This window comes from Neophocaena asiaeorientalis, unplaced genomic scaffold (genome assembly GCF_003031525.2).
Source record: "Neophocaena asiaeorientalis asiaeorientalis breed wild unplaced genomic scaffold, Neophocaena_asiaeorientalis_V1.1 scaffold850, whole genome shotgun sequence".
NCBI lineage: Eukaryota > Metazoa > Chordata > Mammalia > Artiodactyla > Phocoenidae > Neophocaena > Neophocaena asiaeorientalis.
Window position 1 is genome coordinate 238,580 of NW_020173675.1, and position 20,520 is coordinate 259,099.

The window sequence follows — 20,520 nt, forward strand, 5'->3', positions numbered from 1 at the left end:
TAAATAATAATCCTTTGTGTGTGTGTGTGTGTGTGTGTGTGTGTATATATATATATATATATATATATATATATACACACATATATATACATATACACACACATATATACACACACCACATTTTCTTTATCCATTCATCTGTCAACAGTTAGATTTGTCTTAGATTTTGTGAACAATGCTGCAATGAACATAGGGGTGCAGATATCTCTTCAAGATAGTGACTTCATTTCCTTTGAATATATACCCAGAAGTGGGATTACCAAATCATGTGGTAGTTCTAATTTTAATCTTTTGAGGACCTCCATACATGTTTTCCATAGCGCTGTACCAATTTACATCATCACCAACAGTGTGCTTTGGCTCCCTATTTTCCACATTCTTGCCAACACTTAACTCTTGTCTTTTGATAATAGCCATTCTGACAGGTGTGTAATTATACCTCATTGTGGTTTTGATTTGCATTTCCTGATGATTAGTGATGTTCAGCACCTTTTCATGTATTTGTTGGCCATTTGTATATCTTGGTAAAAAATATCTATTTAGGTCCCTTGTCCATTTCTTAATCAGGTTTTTTTGTTCTGTTTTGTTTTTTGCTGTTGAGTTGTGTAAAGTCCATTATATGTTGTAGATGTTAATCCCTTTTCTGATTTATGGTTTGCAAATACTTTCTTCTGTTTTATATGTTACCTTTTCATTTTGTTGATTATTTCTTTCTCTTTTCAGAAGCTTTTTAACCTTATGTAGTCCTACTTATTGATATTTGCTTATGCTTTTGGTGTCCTATCTTAAAAATTGTTGCTAAGACCAATATGAAGGAATTTTTCCCCTATATTTTCTTCTAGGAATTTTATAGTTTGGGGTTTTATGATTAAGTCCTTAATTCATTTTGAGTTAATTTTTGTGCATGGTGTAAACTAGCAGTCCAATTTCATTCTTTTGCATGTGGATAATCAGTTTTCCCAACACCATTTATTGAAGAGACTGTTCTTTCCACATTGAGTAGTCTTGGTTCCCTTTTCAGATATTAGTTGACTATATATATGTGGGTTTATTTCGGGCTCTCACCTCTGTTCTGTTAGCCTGTGTGTCTATTTTTATGCCAGTACCATGCTGTTTTGATTACTGTAACTTTGCAATATAGTTGGAAATCAGGAAATGTGATGCCTTCAACTTTGTTCTTTTTCAGGATTTCATTGTCTATTCAGGGTCTCTTGTGGTTACATGTGAAGTTTAGGATTTCTTTCCATTTCAATGAAAAGTGCCATTTGAATTTTGATAGAGATTGCCTTGAGTCTGTGGATGGCTTTGGGTAGCATGGACTTTTTTTTTTAAACAACTTTATTGGAGTATAATGGCTTTACAGTGTTGTGTTAGTTTCTGCTGTATAACAAAGTGAATCAGCTATATGCATATGTATATCCCCATATCCCCTCCCTCTTGCGTCTCCCTCCCACCTACCTTGTCCCACCCCTCTAGGTGGTTGCAAAGCACTGAGCTGATCTCCCTGTGCCATGCAGCTGCTTCCCACTAGCTGTTTTAAATTTGGTAGTGTATATATGTCAATGCTACTCTCTTACTTTGTCCCAGCTTACCCTTCCCCCTACCATGTCCTCAAGTCCATTCTCTACGTCTGTGTCTTTATTGCTATCCTGCCCCTAGGTTCATGAGAACATTTTTTGTTTTTTTTAGATCCCATATATATGTGATAACATACGGTATTTGTTTTTCTCTTTCACTAGGAGGTGGGTCAAAAAGGATCTTGCTGTGATTTAGGTCACAGGATGTTCTACCTATGTTTTCCTCTAAGAGTTTGATAGTGTCTGGCCTTACATTTAGGTCTTTAATCCATTTTGAGTTTATGTTTGTGTATGGTGTTAAGAAGTGTTCTAATTTCATTCTTTTACATTTAGCTGTCTGGTTTTCCCAGCACCACTTATTGAAGAGGCTGTCTTTGCTCCATTGTATACTCTAGCCTCCTTTATCAAAGATAAGGTGACCTTATGTGTGTGGGTTTATCTCTGGGCTTTCTGTCCTGTTCCATTGGTCTATATTTCTGTTTTTGTGTCAGTACCGTACTGTCTTGATTACTGTAGTTTTGTAGTATCTGCAGTCTGGGAGCCTGATTCCTCCAGCCCCGTTTTTCTATCTCAAGATTGTTTTTGGCTATTTGGAGTCTTTTGTGTTTCCGTACAAATTGTGCAATTTTTTGGTCTAGTTCTGTGAAAGATGCCATTGATAGTTTGATAGGGATTGCATTGAATCTGTAGATTGCTAACCATACCTCTTCCCTCTTGCGTCTCCCTCCCTTCCACCCTCCCTATCCCACCCCTCCAGGCAGTCACAAAGCACAAAGCTGATCTCCCTGTGCTATGTGGCTGCTTCCCACTAGCTATCTACCTTACGATTGATAGTGTATATAGGTCCATGCCTCTCGTTTTGTCACAGCTTACCCTTCCCCCTCCCCATATCCTCAAGTCCATTCTCTAGTAGGTCTGTGTCTTTACTGGGAGATGATGTGAGACGATATCTCATTGTAGTTTTGATTTGCATTTCTCTAATGATTAATGATGTTGAGCATTCTTTCATGTGTTTGTTGGCAGTCTGTATATCTTCTTTGGATATTAAGTCTTTTGCCCATTTCTGGATTGGGTTGTTTGTTTTTTTAATATTGAGCTGCATGGGCTGTTTATATATTTTGGAGATTAATCATTTGTCCATTGATTCATTTGCAAATATTTCTCCCATTCTGAGGGTTGTCTTTTCGTCTTGTTTATAGTTTCCTTTGCTGTGCAAAAGCTTTGAAGTTTCATTAGGTCCCATTTGTTTATTTTTTCATTTATTTATATTACTCTAGGAGGTGGATCAAAAAAGATCTTGCTGTGATTTTTGTCAAACAGTGTTCTTCCTATATTTTCCTCTAAGAGTTTTATAGTGTCCGGTCTTTCATTTAGGTGTCTAATCCAGTTTGAGTTTATTTTTGTGTTTGGTGTTAGGGAGTGTTCTAATTTCATTCTTTTAAATGTAGCTGTCCAGTTTTCCCAGTACCACTTATTGAAGAGACTGTCTTTTCTCCATTGTATATCCTTGCCTCCTTTGTCATAGATTAGTTGACCATAGGTGCGTGCGTTTATCTCTGGGCTTTCTATCCTGTTCCATTGATCTATGTTTCTGTTTTTGTGCCAGTACCATATTGTCTTGATTACTGTTGCTTTGTAGTTTAGTGTGAAGTCAGGGAGTCTGATTCCCCCAGCTCCGGTTTTTTCCCTCAAGACTGCTTTGGCTATTCGGGGTCTTTTGTGTCTCCATACAAATTTTAAGAATTTTTTTCTAGTTCCATAAAAAATGCCATTGGTAATTTGATAAGGATTGCATTGAATGTGTAGATTGCTTTGGGTAGTATAGTCATTTTCATAATATTGATTCTTCCAATCCAAGAACATGGTATATCTCTCCATCTGTAGCTATCATCTTTAATTTCTTTCATCAGTGTCTTATAGTTTTCTGTGTACAAGTCTTTTGTCTCCCTAGGTAGGTTTATTCCTAGGTATTTTATTCTTTTTGTTGCAGTGGCAAATGGGAGTGTTTCCTTAATTACTCTTTCACATTTTTCATCATTGGTGTATAGGAATGTAAGAGATTTCTGTGCACTAATTTTGTATCCTGCAACTTTACCAAATTCATTGATTAGCTCTAGTAGTTTTCTGGTGGCATATTTTGGATTCTCTGTGTATAGTATCATGTCATCTGCAAACAGTGACAGTTTTGCTTCTTGTTTTCTTATTTGTATTCCTTTTCTTTTTCTCCTCTGATTGCTATGGCTAGGATTCCAAAACTATGTTGAATAATAGTGGTGAGAGTGGACATCCTTGTCTTGTTCCTGATCTTAGAGGAAATGCTTTCAGTTTTTCACCATTGAGAATGATGTTTGCTGTGGGTTTGTCTTATATGTCCTTTATTATGTTGAGGTAGTTTCCCTCTATGCCCACTTTCTGGAGAGTTTTTATCATAAATGGGTGTTGAATTTTTTCAAAAGCTTTTTATGCATCTATTTAGATGATCATATGGTTTTTCTTCTTCCATTTGGTATTTGGTGTATCACATTGATTGACTTGCGTATATTGAAGAATCCTTGCATCCCTGGGATAAATCCCACTTGATCATGGTATATGACCCTTTCAGTGTGTTGTTGGATTCTGTTTGCTAGTATTTTGTTGAGGATTTTTCCATCTATATTAACCAGTGACATTGGTCTGTAATTTTCTGTTTTTGTAGTATCTTTGTCTGGTTTTGGTAGCAGTGATGGTGGCCTCATAGAATGAGTTTGGGAGTGTTCCTTCCTCTGCAGTTTTTTGGAAGAGTTTGAGAAGGATGGGTGTTAGCTCTTCTCTAAATGTTTGTTAGAATTCACCTGTGAAGCCACCTGGTCCTGGACTTTTGTTTTTGGAAGATTTTAAATCACAGTTTCAATTTCATCACTTGTGATTGGTCTATTCATGTTTTCTATTTCTTCCTGATTCAGTCTTAGGGGGTTATACCTTTCTACGAATTTGTCCATTTCTTCCAGGTTGTCCATTTTATTGACATGGTGTTGCTCGTAGTAGTCTCTCAGGATGCTTTGTATTTCTGCGGTGTCTATTGTAACTTCTCCTTTTTCTTTTCTAATTTTATTGATTTCAGTCCTCTCTCTGTTTTTCTTGATGAGTCTGGCTAATGGTTTATCAATTTTGTTTATCTTCTCAAAGAACCAGCTCTTAGTATTATTGATCTTTGCTATAGTGTTCTTTGTTTCTATTTCATTGATTTCTGCACTGATCTTTATGATATCTTTCCTTTTGCTAACTTTGGTTTTTGTTTGTTCTTCTTTCTCTAGTTCCTTTTGGTGTAAGGTTAGATTGTTTATTTGAGATTTTTCTTGTTTATTGATGTAGGCTTGTCTAGCTGTATACTTCCCTCTTAGAATTGCTTTTGCTGCATCCCATAGGTTTTGGATCATCATTTTTTCTCTTTCATTTGCCTCTAGATGTTTTTTGATTTCCTCTTTGATTTCTTCAGTGATCTCTTGGTTATTTAGTTCTATATTGTTTAGCCTCCATGTAGGTAGAGCTTCTGCTGAGAAATCAGCTGTTAACCTTAAGGGAATTCTCCTGTATGTCATTTGTCATTTTTCCCTTGTTGCTTTCAGTAACTTTTCGTTGTGTTTAATTTTTGTCAATTCGATTACTGTGTGTCTCAGCGTGTTTCTCCTTGTGTTTATCTTGCCTCGGACTCTGCACTTCCTGGAATTGGGTGGCTATTTCCTTTCCCATGTTAGGGAAGTTTTTGTCTATAACCTCTTCAGATATTTTCTCTGGTCCTTTCTCTCTCTCTTCTCCTTCTGTGACCCCTATAATGCAAATGTTGTTGCGTTTAATGTTGTCCCAGGGGTCTCTTACGCTGTCTTCATTTCTTTTCATTCTTTTTTCTTTATTCTGTTCCGCAGCAGTGAATTCCACCATTCTGTCTTCCAGGTCACTTATCCGTTTTTCTGCCTCAGTTATTCTGCTATTGATTCCTTCTAGTGTAGGTTTTTAAAAATTTTTTATTTATTTATTTATTTTGGGCTGTGTTGGGTCTTCGTTTCTGTGCGTGAGCTTTCTCTAGTTGCGGCGAGCAGGGGCCACTCTTCATCGCGGTGTGCAGGCCACTCACTGTCACGGCCTCTCTTGTTGCGGTGCACAAACTCCAGACGTGCAGGCTCAGTAGTTGTGCCTCATGGGCCTGGTTGCTCCGTGGCATGTGGGATCTTCTGTTCTTCTTCTGCGACCTCTATAAGTCGAATGTTGGTGACTTAAATGTTGTCCCAGAGGTCTCTGAGACTGTCCTCAATTATTTTCATTCTTTTTTCTTTTTTCTGCTCCCTGGCAGTTATTTCCACCATTTTATCTTCTAGCTTACTTATCCGTTCTTCTGCCTCCGTTATTCTGCTATTGGTTCCTTGTAGAGTATTTTCAGTTTCAGTAATTGTATTGTTTATCACTGTTTGTTTGCTCTTTAGTTCTTCTAGATCCTTGTTAAATGTTTCTTGTATTTTCTCCATTCTGTTTCTGAGATTTTGGATCATCTTTACTGTCATTACTCTGAATTCTTTTTCAGGTAGGTTGCCTATTTCATGTTCATTTATTTGGTCTTGTAGGTTTTTAACCTTGCTCCTTCATCTGTAACAAATTTTTTTGTCATTTCTTTTTTTTTTTTTTTTTAATGGGTGATGCTCTATTCCTGTCTTACTGGTTGTTTGGCCTGAGATGTCCAGCACTGGAGTTTGCAGGCAGTTAGATAAAGCTGGGTCTTGGTGCTGAGATGAGGACCTCTGGGAGGCCTCACTCTGATTGATATTCCCCGGGGTGTGAGGTTCTCTGTTAGTCCAGCAGTTTGGACTCAGAGCTCCCACCACAGGAACTCGGCCCCGACCTCTGGCCTGGGAACCAAGATCCCACAGCCTGTTTGCTGGGGGTTCCTCCTGTTCCATTAGGTGTCGATAGTCCGTCACCAGTGCCTGGTAGGTTCCCTAGTTGTGAGGAGCCGCAAATTCTGCGTACTCCTAGTACGCCATCTTGACTCCACCCTTCAGTGTGGACATTTTAACAATATTAATTCCTTTTTAAAATAAATTTATTTATTTTCCTATTTTTTGGCTGTGTTGGGTCTTAATTGCTGCACGTGGGCTTTCTCTAGTTGCAGGGAGCAGGGGCTACTCTTCATTGTGGTGTGTGGGCTTCTCATTGTGGTGGCCTCTCTTGTTTCAGAGCACAGGCTCTAGGCAGGCGGGCTTCAGTAGTTGTGGCTCACGGGCACTAGAGTGCAGGCTCAGTAGTTGTGGCACACGGGTCTAGTTGCTCCATGGCAGTGGGATCTTCCTGGACCAGGGCTCGAACTTGTGTCCCCTGCATTGGCAGGCATACTCTTAACCACTGCGCCACCAGGGAAGTCCCACAATATTAATTCTTTTGATCCATGAACACAAGTTATCTTTCCATTTATTTGTGTCTTCATCAGTTTCTTTCATCAGTGTTTTATCAGTTTTGATGTATAGATTTTCACTTTCTTGGTTAATTTATTTCTAGGTATTTTATTGTTTTTGATGTTAATGAGATTGTTTTCTTTTTTTTTTCAGATAGTTCATTGTTAGTGTATAGAAACACAACTGATTTTGTATCCTGAAAGTTTACTGAGTTTGTTGATTAGTTCTAACAGTTCTTTGATGGAGTCTTAAGGATTTTCTCTATACAAGATCATGTCATCAGCAAACAGTTTTACTTTATTTCTGATTTAGATGCCTTTTTTTTTTTTTTTTTTTTGGTACGCGGGCCTCTCACTGCTGTGGCCTCTCCCATTGCGGAGCACAGGCTCCGGACGCACAGGCCCAGCTGCCATGGCTCACGGGCCCAGCCGCTCCGCGGCACGTGGGATCCTCCCGGACCGGGGCACGAACCCGTGTCCCCTGCATCACAGGCGGACCCCCAACCACTGCGCCACCAGGGAAGCCCTAGATGCCTTTTATTTGTTTTTCTTGTTAATTTCTCTGGCCAGGACTTATGGTACTTTGTTGAAAAGTAGTGGTGAGAGTGGGCACCCTTATCTTGTTCCTGATCTTAGAGAGAAAGCTTTCACCTTTTCACCATGGAGTATGATGTTAGCTTTGGGCTTGTCATATATGGCCTTTATTATATTGAGGTATGTTTCTTCTATACCCACTTTATTGATAGTTTTTCTTATGAAAAGATGTTGAATATTTGTCAAATAATTTTTCTGCATCTATTGAGATGATCATATGATTTTTACGTTTCATTCTATTAATGTGGTGTATCTTATTTTGTTGATTTGTGTATTTTGAACCATCCTTGCCTCCCAGGGATAAATCCCAGTTGATCATGGTGTATGATCCTTTTAATGTGCTGTTGAATTCAGTTTGCTAGTATTTTGTTGAGAATTTTTGCATCTGTATGCATCAGGGATTTTGGCCTCTAGTTTTCTTTTCTTGTAGTGTTCCCATCTGGATTTGGTTTCAGGAGACTGCTGGCCTTGTAAAATGAGTTTGGGTGTCTTCCCTCCTATTTAATATTTTGCAAGAGTTTGAGGATTAACGTTAATTCTTCTTTACATGTTTGGTAGATTTTACCCATGACACCATCTGGTCCAGGGTTTTTTGTTGTTGTTGTTGAGAGGTTTTGTATTAGATTCAGTTTCCTTACATATTATTGGTTATGTTCAGATTTTCTATTTTTTATGATTAAGTCTTGGTAATCGTATGTCTCTAGGAATTTGTCCGTTTCTTCTGTGTCATCCCATTTGTTGGCATATAATTGGTCAAAGTAATGTCTTATGATCCTTTTAATTTCTGTGTCATCAGGTATAAAGTCTCTTTCATTTCTAATTTTATGTTTGAATCCTTTCTCTTTTTTTCATGGTAAATCCAGCTAAAGGTTTGTCAATTTTGTTTATCTTTTCAAAAAAAACAGCTCTTAGTTTTGTTGATAGTTTATTTCTTTTTATTGTTGAAAAATATTCCATTCTCTGGATATACCAGGGTTTATCCATTCACCTATTGAAGGACACCTTAGTTGCTTCCAGTTTTTGGTAGTTTTGAATAAAGCTGCTATAAACATTCATGTGCAGGTTTTTATGTGGGCATAAGTTTTCAACTCATTATGGTACATACCTAGGAACACAATTGCTGAATTATACGGTAAGACTATGTTTAGCTTTATAAGAAACTGTCATACCATCTCTTAAAGTACTGTATTGCTTTGTATTCCCGCCAGCAATGAATAAGAGTTCTTCTTGTTCCACATCCCCAGTAGCACTTGGTGTTATCAGTGTTCTGGATTTTAGCCATTTTAATAGATGTGAAATGGTATCTCATTGTTTAAATTTGCAATTACCTAATGACATATGATGTTGAGCATCTTTTCATATGATTGTCGTCTTTATATCTTCTTTGGTGAGGTCTCTGCTTAGGTATTTTGCCTACTTTTAAATTTGGTCCTTTATTTTTTTAAACAGTTTCCTTTAGTTCTTTGAATGTATATATATAATAGCTGCTTTCCATTCCTAGTTTAAAAAAATCTAAGAAGTAAGCCCCTTCTGGGACATTTTTTGTTGTTGGTTGCCTTTTATTTTTAGTTCTTGTTTGTATTTTTAAGCATGGCTTCCTCAGATCACCCCCTGAGTCAGTCTAAATCAGTGGTCAGTCGATGATGGGCCAGAAGATTTCCTTAAATGCCTTGAACCAGTAAGTTCTCCACCTTTTGCCAAGAGGATCTTTGTGTGAAAGTATACTTCATACTTAGGAAGTTTATAGTTTATAAATCAGCCTTAGTTTTCATTTCTTATTTCCAGAGTTGAATGACTGGGGCCTTCTCCTGTCCCATTTCTTTCCTGGGTAGGTTCACAGTCTTGTATACTCATGCATACTTTCAGATCCCCAAGAATATGTTGGAACCTTTCAAAGTTCCCCTATGGCCATCTGATTTTCAAGGTCTTCCTTTTAAATTTTTAGCCAGGCTCTTGTTTGCCCCAAATTGAAATCACAGCCTTAGGCAGCTGTGATATTATCAGAAGATTGCTATGGTTTTCTTGGAATGCCCGGGGGAAAGGACTTTTTACATAGAGCTGAGCTCTGAGTCAAATCAAATGATAACAACACCCTAGGAATGGAGATTTTCCAGGTAGCTGCTAGTTTGGTGAAAATATTGACTGTGTTCTGGGGATGGAGCTTTTAATAAAGTTCCAAAAGATCCATTGGTGTGATAATGCTGACTTTCATGGCTACCATACCTCTGAGCTTGGAAGGGAGGGAGGATGGGAATAACCTCAAGTTAAAACTTCACAGACTGGTGTTCTTACTGAAGTTCATTAGTTTTTTTTTTGAATCATACTTTTCAGTTCATTCTGTGCCTTTGGTTAATTTCCAATGTTCTGACCTGTTTTTTTTAATGTTTTTCCTGTATTTTATTGCCCAAGTAGGGGAATTCACTCACTAAGGTCGTGAGCTTGATGTTCTGGACATTAGTTTGTTGACATCTCTAATTTTGGTGGAAAAACAATGTTCTTCTGAGACATTGCTTTAATATTTATTATGTATATAAATTGTGGTTTGTAAATGACAGATAAAACATTAGCACTTTTTCTTTTTGCGGAAACTTTTAGGCACACATTTAGGACAATTATATTCTTTCTTTTTCAGGTTCCTATTAGTTCTGAGTCTGTAGACCCATCTGATGATATTGAGGTACAATCTTTGATATGTCAGAGAGAATGCAGCAAAACTGTGAACACTGAAGCCTTAATGACAGTATTTCACCCTCAGAATTTGGAGACTCTTAATTCCAAAATGGTAGGAAAACAAAATATTTAAATCTATAGATTGAAACAGTTGATCAAAAATAAAAATCTTAGATCAGACTGAAAACTCTTCTTTTTGGGCTTGAAGAGGTTTTCTAGCAGGTACTACTGTGTGACATGTTTGGTTCCATTACAAAATAGGACTGTTATCAAGAATTAAGATGAAAGTTGAACCTTGGGCTTTATTTGCATAGATTTCTAATAGTCAATCCTAATTGGGGTGATTGGTGAGAATGGTGGTTCAAAGCTTTACCTCCTAGGTGTCATGGTTTTACCATTTTAATATGAGAAGAACTAAAATAGTAAATTAAACCTGTTATGCTCACATGGATTTTAAAGATTTTTGTGATGACAGTGGTGCAGGGTTTAGCCCATCTGTGAATACTGATTTTGACTTTCTGTGTTCTTGTTTTCCATAGGTATTGTTTCATGGTGAAGAGAGTTATTGAGTTATTTGAAACTTAATTTCAAATTAAGTTAATTTCTCACCATGTTTAGTTGCTTTGATTTTTTTGTTATAGTTGAAAGAAAAGATGAAGGAACAGTCCTGGAACATCCTGTTTACAGAATGTGGGCGTGGTGTTAGCATGTTTAGGACCAAAAAGACTCAAGATCTGGTTGTAAGAGGGATTCCAGAGACCTTAAGAGGAGAGCTCTGGATGCTTTTTTCAGGTATTACATTTATTCACTTTATTCATTTAACAGACATTATCTATGCCCCTTCTAGGAGTTATGTACTAAGCTAAATAAAAATAATTACAAAGATGGCTAGGACTAAGTCTTATCATGAGTTCAGACTAGTCACAGAGAGTACGGTAGTTATGTGTACTTACCTATATATCCATACATCCATTGTCTGAGCAGATTAGTTTATTAGGCAATAGCTAACTGCAAGAGACAGGGTGGGAATCTCTAGTATCAGAAGGAAGTTAAAGGGAAAAGACAGTTCATGAAAATGTTATTCTTTTGGATAAGATTCCTGCCCTAATGTTATAGATTCTAGTGGGAAGCTTTTCCTTTTATTTGTTTGTACTCAGATAACACTTGAGCATAAAACTTAATTTACAAGTAATCCAGTTCTTCATGTATATAGGCAAGTAGTAGCTTTGTTATGTTCCTCTTCTTTTGTATGTTAATGTGATCATCTGTACAGGTGCTGTTAATGACATGGCTGCTAATCCTGGCTATTATGCTGAAGTGGTTGAGCAGTCTTTAGGGACCTGCAACTTGGCTACTGAAGAAATTGAACGTGATTTGCGTCGCTCCCTGCCTGAGCATCCAGCCTTTCAGAGTGACACTGGCATATCTGCTCTGAGGCGGGTACTCACTGCTTATGCATTCAGGAATCCCAAAATTGGATACTGCCAGGTATGATTTCATTATGAGCTCAACTGTTATCGTGTTCCAAATGATAAAATCACATCAAATCCAACTCTACTAATAAGGACAGAGATTGGGCTGAGATTGATAGTGGATATTATTAATGCAAGAATGATAGTGGGAATACTTAGAATTGATATTCCATTAATTCATTTTTCTTTTAATTTAACAAATATTTACTGAATTCCTGCTCTGTAAAAGATACTGTGCTAGGTGCTCAAGACTATATAAAGCTGAATCAGATAGTAATCCTGCCCTTAAAAATATATGGACTGGTAGGTATTAAAACATATTCAAGGACTTCCCTGGTGGTGTAGTAGTTGCGAATCTACCTGTTAGTGCAGGGGACACTGGTTCAATTCCTGGTCTGGGAAGATCCCACATGCCATGGAGCAGCTAAGCCTGTGTGCCACAACTACTGAGCCTGTACTCTAGAGCCCACACGCCGCAACTGCTGAGCCCACACACCACAACTACTGAAGCCCACGCACCTAGAGCCCATACTCTGCAACAAGAGAAGCCACTGCAATGAGAAGCCCTCGCACCTCAAGAGTAGCCTCCGTTTGCTGCAACTAGAGCAAGCCTGTGTGCAGCAACAAAGACCCAATGCAGCCAAAAATAAATTAAAAATTTAAAAACAAAAAAGCATATTCATTGGCAAAAGAAAAACAAATGAGACAATTTATTAGAGAAATATTAAATCTCACCAGGATTTATAATAGGGATAAGTTGGAGGAACAGAGAAGGCTGCATGGAAGAAGTGGCATTTTTAGGTCTTGAAATTGGTGAATTTTAGATATATGGAGATGGAATGAAATACCATTTGTAGGTGAAGGGATCAGTGTAACCAAACACAGAGGTAAATGTGGAATATATGTAGGACCATGTTCTGTTTAGTAGAATTGTAGAGTGAATGAAGTGAGGTAATTGAGGGAAAAAATCAAAAAGGTAGATTGGGATAGGTCAGGAGTTTGAATGTTACTTTGTAGACAGTGGGGGAATCACTGAAAAAAATCCTTTAGGACACTAAAGGGTATGCCAGACTGCTAACACAAATAATCTCAAACACAATAGAAGTTTACTTAAAGGAATAAACAGAGGAGTGCAAATATTCAAGTCAGTAGGTAGCTCTCCTCCATGTGATTATTCAGGGATTTAGGCTGACAACAGGCTCTGTCATCTTCAAAACATGGCTTCCAAGGTGCTCTTTCATTGCCATTACTACTCACAGGAAGAGGGGAGAGAGCATGGAGAAACAATTATGAGAAATTTTATTGGCCAGGCCTGGAAGTTGCATACATCACTTCACCCACATTTAATTGGAGGATCTTGGTCTCATGGCCACACCTATTCATAAAGAAGTCTGCAAAATGTAGCGTGGTTGAGCACATGTACATCCAGATACTATGGAAGAAGGGGAGATTGGGTTATGGTGGATAGCTAGCACTCTCAGCCACACCTTCATTTATGATGGGGTTGAGTACCCATAATGATTACATATCAGTCCTACCTATCCATTGAAACCTATCAATAGAGAGGTATTTTTGAAAAGCAATTTAAGTGAGTGGATCATCTGAATGAGTATTTAGCATGTTTTAGGATCTCTGAAAGGTAATAAAGAAGCATAATGCTTCTTTTCTCAAAGAGCTTACACTCAGCCTATAATGTTATCTATATGTGGTAGTTTAAAGGCAGCTTCAAAGTAGGCAACACTTGATTTTTGACTTCTAAAAAGTGAAAACAAAATTAGAAACATGGAGGGCCAGAGGAAAGTTATTCAGAGTTAGGTAACACTATAAGCAATACCATTCAGGTGAAAATAAGCCTACCATGGAGATCAGACTGGCTAGGTTCGTGCTGGAATCAAGAAGTAAATAAGTTTGTGTGAAGCAAGATCATGGTGAATCTTTCAAGCTTGGGAGAAGTTTGAATTTAATATGATAAGCAGGTTTTGTAGCTTTTGACCAAAAACTCAGGTGAGCCATACTGACTCATGGCTGGCTGACTGGCTTTGTTTATCTTTTCTTCTTCCATCCTTCCCTCCCTTCCTTCCATCTATCTGATCTATCTTCTTCCTTCTTTTCTTCCTTCCTTTGCTTTTTTCATTCCTTTTTCCTTTCATCTATCTAGAGATAGAATTCACATACCAGAAACTTCACCCATTAGTGTTTTTTAGTATATTCACAAAGCCGTGCAACCATCATCACAGTCTTAACCTCCATAACACTTTCATCACCCCAGAAGGAAGCCCCACATCCATTAGTAGTTACTCCCCATTTCTCCCTACTCCCAACCCTAGGCAATCACTAATCTACTTTTCTGTTTCTATGGGTTTGCCTATTATGGATATTTTATCTAAATGGAGTGATACAATATGTGGTCTTTTGTGTCTGCCTGATTTCATTTAGCATATTGTTTTCAAGGTCCACCCATGTTGTAGCATGTATTAGTACAATACTTCATTTCTTGCTGTGGCTGAATAATAGTCCATGGTATGGATATACAACATTTTGTTCAACAGTTGGTAGGCATTTTGGTTTGTTTCCACATTTTTGCTATTGTGAATAATGTTGCCATGGATATTCGTGTACAATTTTTTGTGTGGATGTGTTTTTTCATTCTTTTGGGTATTTAGCTAGAAGTGGAATTGCTGAGTTATGTGGTAACTTTATGTAACTTTAACATTTTGGGGCAATGCCAAACTATTTTAAAAAGTGACCGTACCATTTTACATTCCCACCAGCAATGTGTGTGATGGTTCCAATTTCTCCACATCCTCGGTGACACTTGTTATTATCTCTCTTTTTGATTATAGCCATCCTAGTGAATGTGAAGTGGTATCTCGTTGTGGTTTTGATTTGCATTTCCCTAACATGCTTATTGGCCATTTGTATATCTTCTTAGGAGAAATGTCTATTCAAATCCTTTGCCCATTTTAAAAATTGGATTATTTATCTTGTTACTGTTGAGTTGTAATGGTTCTTTATATATTTTGGATACTAATCCTTTATCAGATATAGTATTTGCAAAGTTTTTCTCCTGTTCTGTGGGTTGTTTTTTTACTTTCTTTTTTTTTTGTGGTACACGGGCCTCTCACTGCTGTGGCCTCTCCTGTTGCGGAGCACAGGCTCCGGACGCGCAGGCTCAGTGGCCATGGCTCACGGGACTAGCCGCTCTGTGGCATGTGGGATCTTCCCAGACTGGGGCATGAACCCATGTCCCCTGCATTGGCAGGCAGACTGTCAACCACTGCGCCACCAGGGAAGCCCAGTTTTTTCACTTTCTTGATGGTGTTCTTTGAAGCACAGAAGTTTTAATATTTGTTTTTTTATGTTTTTCGTTTGTTGTGTGTGCTTTTGATGTCATACCTAAGAAGCCACTGCCTAATCCAAGGTCAAGAAGATTTAGTCCTATGTTTTCTTCTAAGGGTTTTATAGTTTTAATGCTTAAATTTAGGTTTCTTGACCATTTTGTCTTAGTTTTTGTGTGTGGTGTATGGAAAAGTTTCAGCTTCATTCTTTTACTTGTGGATAGCCAGTTGTCCCAGTACCATTTGTTGAAAAAAAAGCAGTCTTTGACTCATTGAATTGTCTTGGCACCCTTGCTGAAAATCACTTGACTATAAATGTTAGGGTTTATTTCTTTTTCTTTTTTTTTTTTTCGAAGATGTTGGGGGTAGGAGTTTATTAATTAATTAATTAATTTTTGCTGTGTTGGTCTTCGTTTCTGGGCAAGGGCTTTCTCTAGTTGCGGCGAGCGGGGGCCACTCTTCATCACGGTGCGCGGGCCTCTCACTGTCGCGGCCTCTCTTGCTGCGGAGCACAGGCTGCAGACGCGCAGGCTCAGTAGTTGTGGCTCATGAGCCTAGTTGCTCTGCGGCATGTGGAATCCTCCCAGACCGGGGCTTGAACCCGTGTCCCCTGCATTAGCAGGCAGACTCTCAACCACTGCGCCACCAGGGAAGCCCTAGGGTTTATTTCTTGACTCACAATTCTATTCTATTGACTTATGTTTCTGTTCTCATGCCAGTATCACACTGTCTTTTTTACTACAGCTGTGTAGTAAGTTTTGAAATTGGGAACTGTGAGTCCTTTAACTTTTTTTTTCCAAAATTGTTTTGGCTTTTTAGGTCTCTTGCATTTCCATATGAATTTTAGGATCTGTTGTCAATTTCTGGATAAAGAAGAAAAATCCAGCTGGAATTTTCTTAGTCATTGCATTGAATCTGTAGATCAACTTGGGGGATATTGTATATTAACAATATTAAATCTTCTAATACACGAACACAGGATGTTTTTCTTTTCCATTTATTTAATTCTTTTAAAATTTCATTCAAGGTTGTTTCATAGTTCCCTATGTGCAAGACTTTACTTCCTTTGTTAATTTTATTTCTAAGTTTTTTATTCTTTTTGACATTACAGTAAACGGAATTGTTTTCTTGATTTTATTTTTGGATTGCTCAATGCCAGTATATAGAAATACAATTGATTTTTGTATATATTGATCTTGTATCCTGCAATCTTGCTAAGCTTATTAGTTCTAGTAGATTTTTTTTGTGGATTCCTTATTTAGAATTTTCTATATACAAGATCATGGAATCTGAATAGTGATATTTTTTACTTCTTCCATTCCAACCTGGATGCCTTTTTTTCCTCTTTTTCTTGCCTGATTGACCTGGCTATAACCTTCAGTACAGTGTTGAAGAGAAGTGGTGAGAATGCATATTCTTGTCTTGTTATTTACCTTAAGGGGAAGCAATCAGTCTTTCATCATTAAGTATGAGGTTAACTGTGGGCGTTTTATAGATTCTTTTTATCATGTTGAGGAAGTTCCCTTATATTGCTAGTTTGTTGAGTGTTTTTATCATGAAAGGGTGGTGGATTTTGTTAAGTAATTTTTCTGTGTCTATCGAGATAATCATGTGATTTTTTCCCCTTTATTTTAGTAATATCATTGTTGACCTGAAACAAATAGACCACCAGATATTTCTTCAGCAAAGATGGATTTATTCAGGATGAGCAGAGAATTGCAATTTGGGGTCTACAACCATGGCGAGCCATGGGCAAGTCCCCCAATGGCAAGGGGAGGAAAACACTTTTATAGAGAAGAAAAGGAAGTTGGAAGGGCTATAGTAAACTAAGAGTCCATGGCTTTTCATTGGCCTTGCCAGGAAAGAAGAGTCTTTTTTCTGCCTGTTGGTCTCTGCTGTAGTTGCAGGGTACAAGAGCGCCCCCTTCTGGTCTCCCAACTCTTTAATTGAGGTTTCCGTTTGTTAATTTTTTACATTGTGTATTACTTTTGCTGACCTTTTTTTTTAGTTTATTAAAAGTGCATATTTATTGTAATAAATTTAGAACATAAAAATTACATAAAAGAAAAGAAAAATCATCTATAATCCCACTACCCAGAAATAACTACCACTAACATTTTTCAGTATTTCCTCTTAGTCTTTCCATGTAATTAAGTGTTCTTAAAAAGAACATAGTTCTTTCCTCAATTTCTCTATGGCACTCTGTTATACATCATAGTATATTTCATCAATGGCTTGTTTGGGGACATTAAAATTGTATTCTTGTGAATTCCCTGGTTGTCCAGTGGTCAGGACTCCACACTTTCCCTGCTGAGGGCCCGGGTTCAATCCCTGGTTGGAGAACTAAGATCCCACAAGCCACGTGTTGTGGCCAAAAAAAGAAAATTGTATTCTTTATTTTTGTTTTATGTTGTCTCGTTTTGTTTTGTAAAACTACTCTTAACAAAACATCCTTGTGACTAAATCTTTACATACCTCCTTGTATTTTCCTTAGGACAATTTCTTGCAAGAATAATTGCTTTGTCCAAAAAAAAATTCTTTCTTAGGCCTCTTATTAACATTTAAAAAATTGTGATAAAATATACATATTTTAATCACTTTATAAGTAAAAATGCAGTGGCATTAAGTACATTTACAACATTGTGTAGCTATCACCACTGGCTATTTCCAGAACTTTTTCATCATCTCAAGCAAAAATTCTCTACCCATAAAGCAACTCCCCATTCCTCTTCTCCCAGGCCCTGTTAATCTCTACTCTACCTATTATCTCTATGAATTTGCCTATTACAGGTACCTAATTTAAGTGGAATCATATAATATTTGTCCTTTTGTGTCTTGGTTTTTTTTTCTAACATCTTTATTGGAGTATAGTTGCTTTACAATGTTGTGTTAGTTTCTGCCATATAACAAAGTGAATCAGCTGTATGTACACGTATATCCCCATATCCCCTCACCCTTGCATCTCTATCCCACCCCTCTAGGTGGTCACAAAGCACCTAGCTGATCTCCCTGTGCTATGCAGCTGCTTCCCACTAGCTATCTATTTTACATTTGGTAGTGTATATATGTAATGCTACTCTCTCACTTTGTCCCAGCTTACCCTTCCCCCTCACTGTGTCCTCAAGTCTGTTCTCTAAATCGGCGTCTTTATTCCTGTCCTGCCCCTAGGTTCATCAGAACTGTTTTTTTTGTTTGTTTTTTTTTTTAGATTCCATATATATGTGTTAGCATACAGTATTTGTTTTTCTCTTTCTGCCTTACTTCACTCTGCATGACAGACTCTAGGTCCATCCACGTCACTACAAAAAACTCGTTTTTGTTTCTTTTTATGGCTGAGTAATATTCCCTTGTATATATGTGCCACATATTCTTTATCCATTCATCTGTTGATGGACACTTAAGTTGCTTCCATGTCCTGGCTATTGTAAATAGTGCTGAAGTGAACATTGTGGTACATGACTCTTTGTGAATTATGGTTTTCTCAGGGTATATGCCCAGTAGTGAGATAGCTGGGTCGCTTGGTAGTTCTATTTTTAGTTTTTTAAGGAACCTCCATACTGTTCTCCATAGTGGCTGTATCAATTTACATTCCCACCAATAGTGTGAGAGGGTTCCCTTTTTACCACACCCTCCCTAGCATTTATTGTTTGTAGATTTTTTTGATGATGGCCACTCTGACTGGTGTGAGGTGATACCTCATTGTAGTTTTGATTTGCATTTCTCTAATGATTAGTGATGTTGAGCATCCTTTCATCTGTTGTTGGCAATCTGTGTATCTTCTTTGGAGAAATGTCTATTTAGGTCTTCTGCTCATTATTGGATTGGGTTGTTTGTTTTTTTGATATTGAGCCGCATGAGCTACTTGTATATTTTGGAGATTAATCCTTCTCAGTTGCTTCGTTTGCAAATATTTTCTCCCATTCTGAGGGTTGTCTTTTCGTCTTGTTTATGGTTTCCTTTGCTGTGCAAAAGCTTTTAAGTTTCATTAGGTCCCATTTGTTTATTTTTTTTTATTTCTCTAGGAGGAGCGTCAAAAAGGATCTTGCTGTGATTTATGTCATAGAATGTTCTGCCTATGTTTTCCTCTAAGTTTTATAGTGTCTGGCCTTACATTTAGGCCTTTAATTTATTTTGAGTTTTTTTTTCTTTGTGTGTATGGTTTTAGGGAATGTTCTAATTTCATTCTTTTATATGTAGCTGTCCAGTTTTCCCAGCACCACTTATTGAAGAGACTGTTTTTTCTCCATTGTACATTCTTGTCTCCTTTATTAAAGACAAGGTGACCATATGTGTGGGGGTTTATCTCTGTGCTTTCTATCCTGTTCCATTGATATATATTTCTGTTTTTGTGCCAGTACCATACTGTCTTGATTACTGTAGCTTTGTAGTATAGTCTGAAGTCAAGGAGCCTGATTCCTCCTGCTCCGTTTTTCGTTCTCAAGATTGCTTTGGCTAGTTGGGGTCTTTTGTGTTTCCATACAAATTGTGAAATTGTTTTTCTAGTTCTGTGAAAAGTGCCATTGGTGGTTTGATAGAGATTGCATTGAATCTGTAGATTGCTTTGGGTAGTATAGTCATTTTCACCATATTGATTATTCCAATCCAGGAACATGGTATATCTCTCTATCTGTTTGTATCATCTTTAATTTCTTTCATCAGTGTCTTATAGTTTTCTGCATATAGGTCTTTAGTCTCCTTAGGTAGGTTTCTTCCTAGGTATTTTTTTCTTTTTGTTGCAATGGTGAATGGGAGTGTTTCCTTAATTTCTCTTTCTGGTCTTTCGTTGTTAGTGTATAGGAGGAATGCAAGAGATTTCTGTGCATTAATTTTGTATCCCGCAACTTTACCAAATTCATTGATTAGCTCTAGTAGTTTTCTGGTGGCGTCTTTAGGATTCACTATGTATAGTATCATGTCATCTGCAAACAGTGACAGTTTTACTTCTTTTCCGATTTGGATTCCTTTTATTTCCCTTCTCTGATTTCTGTGGCTAAAACTTCCAAAACTATTTTGAATAATAGTGGTGAGAGTGGGAAGCCTTGTCTTTTTCCTGATCTTAGTGGAAATGATTTCACTTTTTCACCACTGAGAATGATGTTGGCTGTGGGTTTGTCATATATGGCCTTTATTATGTTGAGGTAAGTTCCTTCTATGAGCTTGCTGCCCGTTGGGTGGAGCTGGGTCTAAGCATTGAGACAGAGATCTCTGGGAGAGCTCTCGCCAGTTGATGTTAGGTGTGTCCAGGAGGTCTTTGGTGGTCTGATGTCCTGAACTCGGCTCTCCCACCTCAGGGGCTCAGGCCTGTCAGCTGGCCGGAGCATCAAGACCCTGTCAGCCACATGGCTCTGAAGAGAAGGGAGGAAAAAAAGAGAGCAATAAAATAAAATAAAATAAAGTTATTAAAATAAAAAAATCTTTAAAAATATTATTAAAATTTAAAAAATTAAAAA

General features: G+C 37.6%; 1 protein-coding gene across 2 annotated transcripts in view; it reads left to right on the forward strand.

The window, feature by feature from the left end:
• The window catches only part of TBC1D8B (TBC1 domain family member 8B), a 72,960-nt gene that overhangs the window by 29,309 nt on the left and 23,131 nt on the right, over positions 1–20,520 (forward strand). For both annotated transcript variants that reach the window (XM_024749584.1, XM_024749585.1), the window contains exons 8-10: positions 10,223–10,372; positions 10,902–11,052; positions 11,534–11,748. In XM_024749584.1, the coding sequence (XP_024605352.1) occupies positions 10,223–10,372; positions 10,902–11,052; positions 11,534–11,748 (516 nt within the window). The remainder of the gene's footprint in view (positions 1–10,222; positions 10,373–10,901; positions 11,053–11,533; positions 11,749–20,520) is intronic.